General features: G+C 50.4%; 1 protein-coding gene across 1 annotated transcript in view; it reads right to left on the bottom strand.

Moving 5' to 3' along the window:
- The window catches only part of CRISPLD2 (cysteine rich secretory protein LCCL domain containing 2), a 95979-nt gene that overhangs the window by 13456 nt on the left and 70041 nt on the right, over positions 1 to 12482 (bottom strand). Inside the window, exon 14 of the mRNA XM_023226883.1 lies at positions 6789 to 6922. Within this exon, the coding sequence (XP_023082651.1) occupies positions 6789 to 6922 (134 nt within the window). The remainder of the gene's footprint in view (positions 1 to 6788; positions 6923 to 12482) is intronic.

Raw genomic sequence — 12482 nt, 5'->3', positions numbered from 1 at the left:
GTGTATGTGTGTGTCTGTGTCTGTGTATGTTATCTGTGTGTGTGTCTGTCTGTGTGTGTATGTGTGTGTCTGTGTTGTGTATGTTATCTGTGTGTGTCTCTCTCTCTTTATAATTTTTTTTTTAAAGGATTCCAATCCTGGCTGGGCACGGTGGCTCACACCTGTAATCCCAGCACTTTGAGGGGCCGAGGTGGGCGGATCACTTGAGGTCAGGAATTCGAGACCAGCCTGGCCAACATGGTGAAACCCCATCTCTACTAAACATATATTTAAAAAAAAAAAAAAAATTAGCCAGATGTGGTGGCAGGTGCCTGTAATTCCAGCTACTCGGGAGGCTGAGGCAGAACAATCACTTGAAGCCAGGAGGCAGAGGTTGCGGTGAGCTGAGATCGCGCCGCTGCACCCCAGCCTCAGCGACACAGGGAGACTCCATCAAAAAAAAAAAAAAAAAAAAAAAAAAAGCATTCCAATCCTGTTCTCCCAGAGTCTCACCCCTCTACTGATCCCTCAGGAATATTTAAAAGTTAGACAGATACAGGTTTGGCGCTTATCTTTAGGACCTTGGGCTGGTTAACCCTTTTCTTTGAGCCTCAGTTTCCACATCTGTAAACTGGGTTCATCGAAGTGCCCACTCCTTAGGGACACTGTAAAAAGTCCACGAGCCTCTCCAGGAAGGTACCTGGGCCAGAGGCGAGCATCCAGCAGGTGCTCAGTAGCCGGGAGCTACAAATGCCATTGCCCCTGCTAGGCTTAAACCTCACCCTCCCTTCAAAGTGGGAATGTGGGGAGCGCAGGCCAGGTATGCACACGTGGTGAGGGAACTATCCTCACAAAGCCCGCACCCTAGGGAACTGTCAAACTTCTTCATCTTATTTGATGAAATATATCATTATTCTTCGGGGGAAAAGGTTTCAGACTAGCACGTATAACACAATCTCTATTTTGATTTCTATGTGTGTTTTATGTGCACGGGGGGAAAACAGGTCAAGAAAAGGTATAAATCAGCAGTTAACTGCGGTTAGCAGGGCACCTGTTGGGACTCTCACTTTTTGCTCTCTGGATGTATTATTTAAATAATAAGTATATATTTCTTCTATTGTAAAGATAGGATCAAGTTTATCTTGGCATTCAAGTTTCTCCCTGGCCCCTTGTTGGGAAGGGTCTGTGCCCCAAGTTCAGTGGCCTGTGCAGGCTGAGGACGTCAGGAGTGCTGCTTAAAAGCATGGATTCTGGTACAGGTGGCCTAGGTTTGGGTCCCAGCTCTGCCCCTGGTAGGCTGGGTGACCTTGGGCAAGTTGCTTAACCTCTCTGTGCTTCCCTTTCTTTAATGATAAAATAGGGCTAATGACATTTCCTACCTTGCAGGGCTGTTGGGGAATTAGATGTGCTAATGTGTGCAGAGCCAGTAGAAGTTCGGGTGGAGGGAATGGGCACCCGCCTGTCTGCTATCAGCAGCTCCTGAGCAGAGAGAACCTCATATCCCAGCCTTGGTATAGCCTGACTTGGGGGAGAGTGCAGTGCTCCTTAGATCTGGAAATGATAGCTCAGTAGTTTCTGTTTCTCAGGATTTCTGGACACATAGTGAGATCTTCAGTCACCCGACCCTTGAGATTCTCAGTGCTGAGTTGTCTAATAAAGTAGCCACCAGTCGTGGGTGCTCACTGAGACCCAAAACGGGCTTGTCCGAATGGAGATGTGCATAAGTGTGAAACACACACCAGATCTCCAAGATCTTGTATCCAAAACAAAACATAAATTTCTTATTTCTAATAATAATTTTCTATTGATTACATATTGAAATAATATGGATATATTGGGATAAGTAAAATGCATCCTAAAATTTCCCTTCCATTACTTCTTCCTTTGGTTTCTAGAAACTTTAGAATTCCATGCATGCTCACATCATATCTCCACCGCACTTGCTACAGCAGGACCACACCCCTCTGAGGACAGGGATTTTTTCTCTTCTGTTCCCGGCTGTGTCCCCAGTCCCCAGCCCAGGGGCTGCCCGTACATGTTAGGCGAATGAATTTGCAATTCAGATGGATGTCCACCCATGTATACCTTTGTATAAAGGTGAAATTTCAAAACATCAAGTGAGCAAGAATGCTCACCATCATTGTTGATATATTTCCCAATCTCTTGCAAAATCTGTATTAAAAATGGTTCTGGTCTAAGCAAAAATTCTGAACTGACATCCATCCAGATGTCCGGCATTTCCCGAAGAATATTCAGACACTTTCGTCCCAGTATTGAAAGCTCTTCCTGATGTCTTTTCTTTCCTTTGCCACCCTGGCAGGCGGGGGTGAGAGAGCAGGTGCTAGTCTCTTAGGTTGCCTCATTTCTGCATGGCTGCCTTTCGAAACGTCCAGGAAGTCCTCTTCTAGAAGAGGATCATTGCTCAACCAAAACCACTGTGAAGCAGAACTGACTTTGGCCCCACGTGCTGAGAACTCCGTCTGGGGGTTTTGGTGGTTTGTGTGATTGAAGGATTCCCTACATTTAAAACACAGTTTGCTGTGAACTGGTCACAGTATATACATCATCTGCATCTCCCTTGGGACTGCCTGTGACCCCTCTAGGGCTCAGCAGCCATCAGGGACAGAGCCACCCTCTGGCTCCAGGCTGGGTTTCCACAGCCCCTATTGGGAACAGGCTCCTGGGAAATTTCCCAGCCCCATGCTTTGTGCAGAGACGGTGGCTGAGGTCCCATCTAAATAAGGAAAGGACAGGGCATGGCCATGCCCAGGTGTCTCTGCAGGGTTCTCTCGAGAGCTATGTTGAGTCCCCTCTGGACAGTAAGACTGGCCCTCTCGATGCCTCCCTGAACCGTCCCTCCACAACAGTGACCCCCTGGGCCCTGCCGCTGGCATTGTCATTTCTGCACTGTGTCTTCTCACTAGATGGCAAATGCCACGATGGCAGAGGTCCACTGTTATGCTCCCTGTGGGATCCTGGGTACCTGGGACATTATCTGTACTCACTAAGTGTATGATACCTGCATGGAGTGAGCGTTGGAAGGAAGGAAGCCAGGATGAAAGAATGAATTCCTGGAAGATCCCTGACCCCTTATCCTGAGAGATGAGTCATGTAGGCCATTTCTTAGGATTGAGCCACCTGACCCTACGAGAAAAGAACCATGGCATCTTTTGAGGTTGCAGCAACAGGCCCCCCTGGGTTTTACGTCACGCTTCCTCTGAGCCACTAGCCGAGGGTTTCGCACACACTCTCTCACATAATTCTCATGGTGATCCATTAGACAGAGGAGCCGCCAAGGCTTGGGGAGACTGCCTGCCTGAGGTGACCCCACCGGGGAGTGGGTGAGCAGCGTCCTCAGCGCAGTGGGTGCCATGTACTGTCCTGGCCACCAGCTGGCGGGGGGGCGGGGGGGCTCCAGTGCTCACTCCCCTTCTGAGATACGAGTTCTGTGGACTTGATCACCTGTGCCCTGGGTCCCAGCACAGGTGTGCGATGAATACTCAGTAAACGAATGACTCTTTTTGTTGTTGTTGTTGTTGTTTTTTGAGATGGAGTCTTGCTCTGTCACTCAGGCTGGAGTGCAGTGGTGTGATCTCGGCTCACTGCAACCTCCAACTCCTGGTTTCAAGCGATTCTCCTGCTTCAGCCTCTCGAGTAGCTGGGATTACAGGCGTGCACTACCACGCCCGGCTAATTTTGTATTTTTAGTAAAGATGGGGTTTCACAATATTGGTCAGGCTGGTCTTGAACTCCTGAACTTAGATGATCCGCCTGTCTTGGTCTCCCAAAGCGCTGGGATTACAGGTGTGAGCCACCACTCCTCGCTGAATGACTCTTAGTAGCAAAATAATATCAGAGTCATGGGTATAAAATCTTGAAGATGTGATTTGTGTTTCACACTTATGCACATCTCCAAATGGGCTCAGGATAAGCCTGTTCCAGGTCTCAGTGAGCACCCACCACTGGTGGCTACTGTACTGGACAACTCAGGGCTGAGAATCTCAAGGGTTGGATGACTGAAAATCCCTCTATGTGTCCAGAAACCCTAAGAAACAGAAACTATGGAGCTGTTATTTCCACATCTAACAGGCTCTGCACTCTCCCCCAAGCCAGGCTGGAGCAAGGTGGGGCGTGAGTGCTGACTGACTCATTTCAGGTTTGCCAGGTTCGGGTCACTCTTAGAACAGCGGCTGTCACGCTCACAACGCCCTGGAGGGCCTGTTCAGACACAGGCTGCTGGGCCCCCACGGAGATTCCGATTCGGCGGGGCTGCGTGGGGCCGGAGGATGTGCTTTTCCAACAAGCTCTGGCTTGATACGGACACTGTCAGCCTGGGGACCCCACCTGGAGACCTCCTGCCCTGCCACCACCCCAGGAGGCAGGTCATATTATTCCCCCCCTTTATAAGTGAGGAAACTGAGGCACAGAAAAGCTGAAACCAAGCATTATCACAGATGCCAGTCCACAGGACGAGGAGCAGAGAGTCCGAGAAGGAAGAGAAGCAAAGTCTTAACTCTGGAAATGCTGCAGAAAATCACTAAAATCTTTCTAGAGTGCAGAAGGCACCAGTGACATCTGTGCTTGGGAGGGATGCCTGGAAGACACCTACAAAGACAGCGACAGTGGCGATCTGGGTGGGTGTCACAGGAAGAGAGAAAGACTGGCAGCCCCCCAAACCCTGGCTGATAGCGGCGGGGGTGGGGAAGCTGCTTCGGGGGCCTTCTCTCCGTCCCTGCCCTCCCCAGGCGCCTACCAATGGGGCCCCACAATGAGGCCCCTGTCCCCAGCCCACAGGACACTGCCGTGATGTTCTCATGAATCAGCCCGACAGGGAACAAATCCCAGCTGGCTGCACTGCTCAGGGAGACTGTTTTCTCTTAAAGAGGGTACAAAGAGCTCAGTAAATTGATGCCCTGGGATTTCTTTCCAGCCTGGCCAGGAAATTCCTCCTAATCAGCTGCTTCATTTACCTCCCATTAAATCAGTGGAATTTCCCTTCATTAAGCTTTTCCCAAACAAAGGCCGCACGTGCTGAAGGAGAAAACGTGGAAGCTGTCTGCTCCGGCTCTTCGGGGCTGCCGATGGCACAGTCACCGGGCAGGGGTCCCGGGGAGAATGGGCACGATCTGGGTACAAGTGACGCTGTGGCGTCTTCACAGGGTGAGCCCGCTGCTCAAAGTGCCCAGGAGGCTGGCGGTGGAAGCAGGGGCTGTGTTCCAGGAGGCAGGGAGGCTTAAGTGTCCAAGGTCCCAGGGCCTTGTCTTGATTTTAGTCTTGATTTTATTCCTTCTCTAAAGAGCGGCCCTCAAATATGAAATCTTCAACATTGCCCTGTTATGAGCTCGCTGTGGTCCCTCAAAATCCACATGTTAAAGTCCTAAAAGTCCTAACGCTCAAGTGCACCTCAGAATGTGACTGTATTTGGAGATCTTTAAAGAGATAATCACAGAGGCCCAGTGCGGTGGCTCATGCCTGTAATCCCAGCACTTTGGGAAGCCAAGCCAGGCGCATCACCTGAGGTCAGGAGTTTGAGACCAGCCTGGCCAACATGGCGAAACCCCATCTCTAGTAAAAATACAAAAATTAATGGGGGGTGGTGGCGCATGCCTGTAATCCCAGTTACTCGGGAGGCTGAGTGCCTTTTCTGAAGGACACTCGGGAAAGGCCCCACTTGGGAATTTTACTTCTAGGGACTTCCTTCTTTTTTTTTTTTTTTCTTTTTTTTGAGACAGACTTTTGCTCTTGTTGCCCAGGCTGGAGTGCAGTGGCGCAATCCTGGCTCACTACAGCCTCCACCTCCCGGGTTCAAGCGATTCTCCTGCCTCACCTGACCTCAGGTGATCCACCCACCTCTGCCTCCCACAGTGCTGGGATTAGAGGCTTGAGTCGGCACACCGGCCCACTTCTAGGGATTTAAGGAAACAATCACAGTGTGTGCAGAGATTCCCGGAGAAGGCTACTTACTAGGGGAGGATCTGCCCCCCGGGATGGAAAGGACTTACACCAGCTCTGAAGAGAAGCATGCTACAGTCATTCGCAGTCACTACCAATGACTTATGGTTGTAGATTTCCATAAAGGTATGGTCTCGAGTGGGAATACGGAGTAATCAACATAACCCTCATTTGCAGAGTGCTTCTTACTGCCAGGCACTAGGTAGGCACCATCTCCGTTCACCTCCCAACAGCCCTGTGGGGCAGGGTCTATTATTATCCCTATTTCACAGATGAGAAAACTGAGGCTCAAGGAAATCAGGTGGCTTGCTCGGGGCCACAAAGCTGGTAAGAAACGGGGCCCAAGTCTGTAGGATTCCAGGCTCCCTGATCTTATTTACCTCTATGTAACTATATTACGATGTAGCTTTATATGACTAGTATGTAACTATCATTTGATCCCATTTTTTGTGGGAAAAAAAAAATGCACACACACAAAGAAAAACAACCGGAAGGACGCACGCCAAGAAATCTCACAGTAATTCTCCCCGCTGATGAGTTACGGATGATTGTTTATCTTCGGGCTTATCTGATGTTCCTAGAGATTCTAAATTTTCTGTAAAAACGTTCATTGATAATAGGAAAAAAAGTTCTTTTTTAATCCCAAATGTGATAGTAGGGAAAAGCATTCCCTATTTTGAAAAACAAAAGAAAGAGAAAAGCAAAGACGGCTCTTACCTGGGAGTCCTGGTAAGAATTCACGCAAGTCTACCGGAGTTTTATCTTAAAGGGTAATGGCTCTGGATCTCCTCCCAGGCCCCCTGAGGGACCATTAGCAGCCGGGCTTGGGTGTCAAAGGTTGGAGAACACCGCCCTACCTTTCAGACTGAACTCCGTTCCTGAGCGAGCCCACGTAGGTCTTCTTTTTATCCACGGGCATCACGTCCACGTCACCCCCGCTCTCGTTGCTGATGACCCCCGCGTGCACGGCTGTCTTGCAGATGCTTGAGGTCTGGAAGCACAGGAGGGACTGTGGTCAGGGATGGGGGTTCCAGTTCACGGGTCAAGCCAGCTGGGGCTCAACCATTCACTGCCGGGCGCCCTGGCTGGTGGGGTGTCGACCACATCAACCCCTAGGAAATAATCATCACTACCTTGATTCCTCAGTGGTCTCTCCAGAGAGACTGGACATTATGCATTCATTCATTCGTTCAACAAGTGTTTTCTAGGCACCTATTGTATGCCAGGCACTGTATTAGGAACCGGGGGAATTCAGCAGGGAACAAGATAAAGACCTTGCCTTCATGGAGTCAAGTGAGCAAATAAATAAATACACAAATGAGATAGCGTTGGTTATGAAGAAAACAAAACCAGCTAAATGCCTGGGTGGAGGGGGCCTACCTGAGAGTAGTTTCATCAGGGGGAACTGCTCAGGGAAGACTGAATGACAGAAAGGAAACAGTCACAGCCATGGGAACGTCTCTGCACAGAGCATCTCAGGCAGAGGGAAAGGCTCGTGCAAACGCCCTGGGGTGGATGTGAACTCATCACATCCAAGAAATAGACAGACAGACGGGGTGGCTGGAATACAGTGAGTCAGGCAGAACGTGGCAGGAGGTGTGGGCAGGGGCCATTCATGCTGTGTAGACTGGACACAGGGTGGGTTCTGGACTATTCTAGGTATAAGGGAGCAGCTGAGTACCATGCAGAGGCAGGATGTGCTGTTTTCTGACATCATCAAGGAGTTCAATTTCTTGGTGATAAAACCTTCCAGGCTCAAGGGGTCCTCCCACCTCAGCCTCGCAAGTAGCTGGGACTACAGTTGTGTACCACAACACCTGGCTAACTTTTACAAATTATTTGTAGGGACAAGGTCTTGCTGTGTTGCTCACATTGGTCCTGAACTCCTGGGTTCAGGCAATCCTCCTGCCTTGGCCTCTCAAAGTGCTGGGATGACAGGCATGAGCCACTGCACCCAGCCCCATTGCTGGTTTTGAAGATGGAATAAGAGGCCATGAGCCAAGGAATGCAGGTGGCCTCTAGAAGCCGGAAAAGGCAAGAAAACTGATTCTCCTTTGAAGCCTCTAGAAGGAACCAGCCCTGTTGCCACCTTGATTTTAGCCTGGTGACACCCACATTGGACTTCTGGCCTCCAGAACTGTAAAGATAATAAACCTGGGTTTCTTCAAGCCACCACGTCTGTGGTGATTTATTCTAACAGTAATAGGAACTGAACAGCTTCTAACCACTGTCCACAAAAGTGTCCCCCACTATGGGTAGATCTAGTGATCTGATTTATGAAGTCCCTTAAGTTTGATGACTTCAAATTTATCTATCTATCTATCTATCTATCTATCTATCTATCTATCTATCTATCTATCTATTTTTTGAGATGGAATTTCGCTCTTATTGCCCAGGCTGGAGTGCAATGGTGCAATCTCAGCTTACTGCAGCCTCTGCCTCCTGGGTTCAAGTGATTCTTCTGCCTCAGTCTCTTAAGTAGCTGGGATTACAGGCATGCACCACCATGCCCGGCTATTGTGTTTTTAGTAGAGACAGGGTTTCTCCATGTTGGTCAGGCTAGTCTCGAACTCCTGACCTCAGGTGATCCACCCGCCTTGGCCTCCCAAAGTAATGGGATTACAGGCGTGAGCCTCCGCACCCGGCCTGACTTCAAATTTATAGGAAACAGAATCTCCAGGAGAATGGCACCACGGATGTCTGGACAACAGGCTCACCCAGGCTCATGGACTCGTCTCATCAGTCCCCCGCAGCAACTTGCTAATTTAAGGAAAGATGAAAAGCCGGACCCATTGTCTATAGAGCAGGAAGACAGACTCCAGTCTTGCCTCCATTCACAACTGAGTGACGTCACGGCCGTGGCTGTCAGGGGACTGAGCCCCCAGGTGCTCTGTGGGTCAAGGGTGGGGAGGTGAACGGTGCAGGCTCCCGTGTTCTGTCCTCCCCACGTGTGTAGTGTGCAGACAGAAGCCACCACCAGCAGGTTTGAGCCTGAAAGCTTAACATCCAGCAATGGGTCACTCAGCCGGAGGGCAGGGCTGGGCTCTGTCACCTCTGAAACCCTCCCCTCTGCACAGTACCCGAACCCCAGGGGTCATCGGGGAGAAGATGAAGTCCCAGCCACTGGTTCACCAAGCTGGCACCTCCTTCAAGAAAAGAGCAAGACATGGTGGAGAAGATGAAGCTGGGATGATTTCATTTATAGGAGGCATCCAAAGAAGTCAAATTCATGGAGACAGAAAGTACGGGGTTGGCGGAAGGGAAGTAGGAAATTGCAGTTCAGTGGGTACGGAGTTTCAGATTTGCAAGACGCAACAGTTCCGGAGGTCTAACCCATTACAACGTGAATATGCTTAACGCAACTAAGCTGTGCACTTAAAAATGGTTAAGCGCGTAAGTTTTATGTTACGTATTTTTTTTTGCGGGGAGGCAGGGGCTCACTTTGTCACCCAGGCTGGAGTGCAGTGATACCATCTGGGCTCAGCAGAGCTTTGACCTCCCGGGCTCAAGGGATCCTCCCACCTCAGCTTCCCACGTAGCTGGGACTGCAGGCACGCACCACCACGCCTGACTAATTCTTCCATTTTCTTTAGAGATGGGGTTTCACCATGTTGCTCAGGCTGGTCTCAAACTCCTGGCCTCAAACGATCCTCCCACCTTGGCCTCTCAAAACGCCGGGATTACAGGTGTGAGCCATTGCCCGGCTTATGTTGTATATATTTTTTAACTACAACAGAGAAGGGAGTGGGCAGCTAAACCCAAGCTTGGGGAGCCTTTGCAGAAATAATCAGTGACCCCTCGAGAGAGAGGCCAGACCACCACCGTCCCCGGCACAGTCTCGTAGCTCCTTTGTCCCCTGTCCTTACCACTGTCCTCGGTCCATCTGGGGGTCCCGGAAGCATTGCTAAGGCCAAAGAGAGCCTGTGTCTCAGGATCCACTGTAAAAGGACAGTTTGTCTGGAAAATGCACCCTGAGCTGCCCTTTGAATGTGACAAACAACACAATCTAGCAGGTTCCAGGTTCCAGGTTTCATTCATGAGGGAATAAACAGAGGTGGATTCTTTGAAAATACCAGTTTGGCCGGGTGCGGTGGCTCACACCTGTAATCCCAGGACTTTGGGAGGCCGAGGCAGGCAGATCACCTGAGGTCAGGAGTTCAAGACCAGCCTGGCCAACATGGCAAAACCCTGTCTCTTTTAAAAATACAAAAATTAGCCGGGCATGGATCAAGATGAGCCTGGACAACATAGCGAGACCTGGTCTCTACAAAAAATTTTAAAAGTCAGTCAGGCGTCATGGCACATGCCTGTAGTTCCAGCTACATGGATGACTGAGGTGGGAGGAACGCTTGAGCCCAGGAGGTTGAGGCTGCAGTGGGCTGCGATGGCACCACTGCACTCCAGCCTGTGCAACAGAGCTCGAGACCCCATTTCAAAAAAATTAAAAAAAAGAGTGGATCCAACATTCCCACATTAACAGTCATAGGCCTATTCAGAAAAATAAAAAACAAAAGAGAAAAGTGGAGCCAACACACACATTCATATCAAAGACGTGAAAAGTGGATTTCCTGCTTTCCAGGATTCGTTTACTGAGTAACTGAAGGCCACTTTCTAAAATCCCTGCGCTAACATGTCTTCAACTTTTTCAATAAATAAACTAAGCGGATGAGTGCGGGGTTCCTTAGCCCAAAGCGGGGTCCTGGGTATCTGGGAGGCCCTGGAGTTGCAGGCAGAAGGCTGTGAACCCGCAGGGGCTGGTGTGAGCACAGGGCACGGGAAACCCCTCAGCCCTCGGCAAACCGGGGTGGCCAGCCTCCCTGCCTGAACCGAGACGCATTTTCCCCCTTCAGAGGAAAGATCCACAACTTCTTAATTCTCAGAGAGCTCTGTGCCCGGCTAAGGACTAAGGAGCAATAACTTTGCATCTAACTCAAAGAGAAGCGAGGAGACTTGAAGATGAAGTGACCATTTTAGAATTCTTCTCAAAAGGGGCAAGTTTGGTAAGTGAACACAATCAGGCTCATTGTTCTTTACAGCGGGCGGAGGCCTCGGTGCCTGGAGAAGTTCGCATACTTGTGCAGGTTTCAGAATCCACCCCCGCCGCTACCCCAGGGCTGGAGCAGATTTCTAGGCCCCGCTCTCAGCATTCAGGATCAGTGGTCGAGGGGAGCCAGAGAATTTGCATTTCCAACAACAACAACAAGATGAAATAAGGCCTCCAGGCTGTCTCTCTGAGCATTGCTCACATTGCCAACTGCTGCAGCACCAGGAGCGAGGCCCAGACTGTTTCCCAATGGAACGCCAGGAGGGACCCATCCCTTCGGTGTCGCAAGCTCAACCTCTAAAAGCCCTGGCGGGGGAGGGGCACCCTCCTGGCTGAGACCGGCCGAGAGGTTCTGGTAGGCAGCCCCAGAGGCGGTGCTTTGACTCAGTCCCTGGAGGATTTCTGGACACAAAAGTGACACAAAGTTTTCTGTGATAACATCAAGCTGCAGGGCATCAGTATGAAAAGCTCACACCCATGGCGGGATCTTTCTCACGCCACAGGCCCTGTTATCAATAGGCACATCTCCCACGCAAACACCTTTCCTTTCTCCCTTCCTTCCTCCCACACCTCTCCTCTCAGCAGGCTTCAGGAAACGGGACAAGGCGTCCAATTCCTTTTCTCAGGGCCTGTTGCAACAGGAATACCTGAGTGTTTGTTAACAATTGATATCCATGCGGTTGGTAACCAATCCTGCATCCAGCGCTTGCTGGCTGTGTGACCTGGGATGACCTGTGTGAACCCCAAAGCCCCTCCTTTCTCCATATAAAGCAGATCAGGTCACATCTTCAGGCGTCTTTGTTCTAAGCATTTCACGTGCGTTGACACAGTGATCCCAACAACTCTACCAGGTAGGTGTCATCATTATCATTCCCTTTCAACAGACAGGCAGACTGAGGGGCGGGGGCTCGCACCTTGCCCCAAATCACTCAGCTGATAAAGATCAGAGGCGGGACTGCGGCGTGGAGCCGTGGAGCCAGCAGTCTGTCCACTGTCCTACACAGGGTGATGACAGTGAGGAAGAAGAGGGCTCCTGTGAAGATTAAAGAAGGGCTGAGCACGGTGGCTCACACCTGTAAGCCCAGCACTTTGGGAGGCAGAGGCAGACAGATCACTTGAGGTCAGGAGTTCGAGACCAGCCTGGCCAACATGGAGAAACCCCATCTCTACTAAAAATACAAAGATTAGCTTGGTGTGGTGCTGCACGCCTGTAATCCCAGCTACTTGGGAGGCTGGGGCAGGAGAATTGCTTGAACCCGGGAGGCGGAGGTTGCAGTGAGCCAAGGTCACGCCACTGCACTCCAGCCTGGGTGACAGAGAGTGAGACCCTGTCCCCAAAAAAAAAAAAAAAAAAAAGATTAAATAAGACCCCAGGCTTAACGCAGGATGGCACACAGCACATGCGTAGTAGGTGTCAGTCAAGACAAATGCCACCACCATGATTGTCATAGTCACCACCGCCAGAATAGAAAACTCCCAAGGGCTTGTCCTCGCCAGCCCAGGGGTC

The sequence above is a fragment of the Piliocolobus tephrosceles genome, chromosome 17 (genome assembly GCF_002776525.5).
Source record: "Piliocolobus tephrosceles isolate RC106 chromosome 17, ASM277652v3, whole genome shotgun sequence".
NCBI classification, from domain to species: domain Eukaryota; kingdom Metazoa; phylum Chordata; class Mammalia; order Primates; family Cercopithecidae; genus Piliocolobus; species Piliocolobus tephrosceles.
The sequence above is the reverse complement of the archived record's forward strand: the minus strand, read 5'-3'. Positions and strand labels throughout refer to the sequence as shown.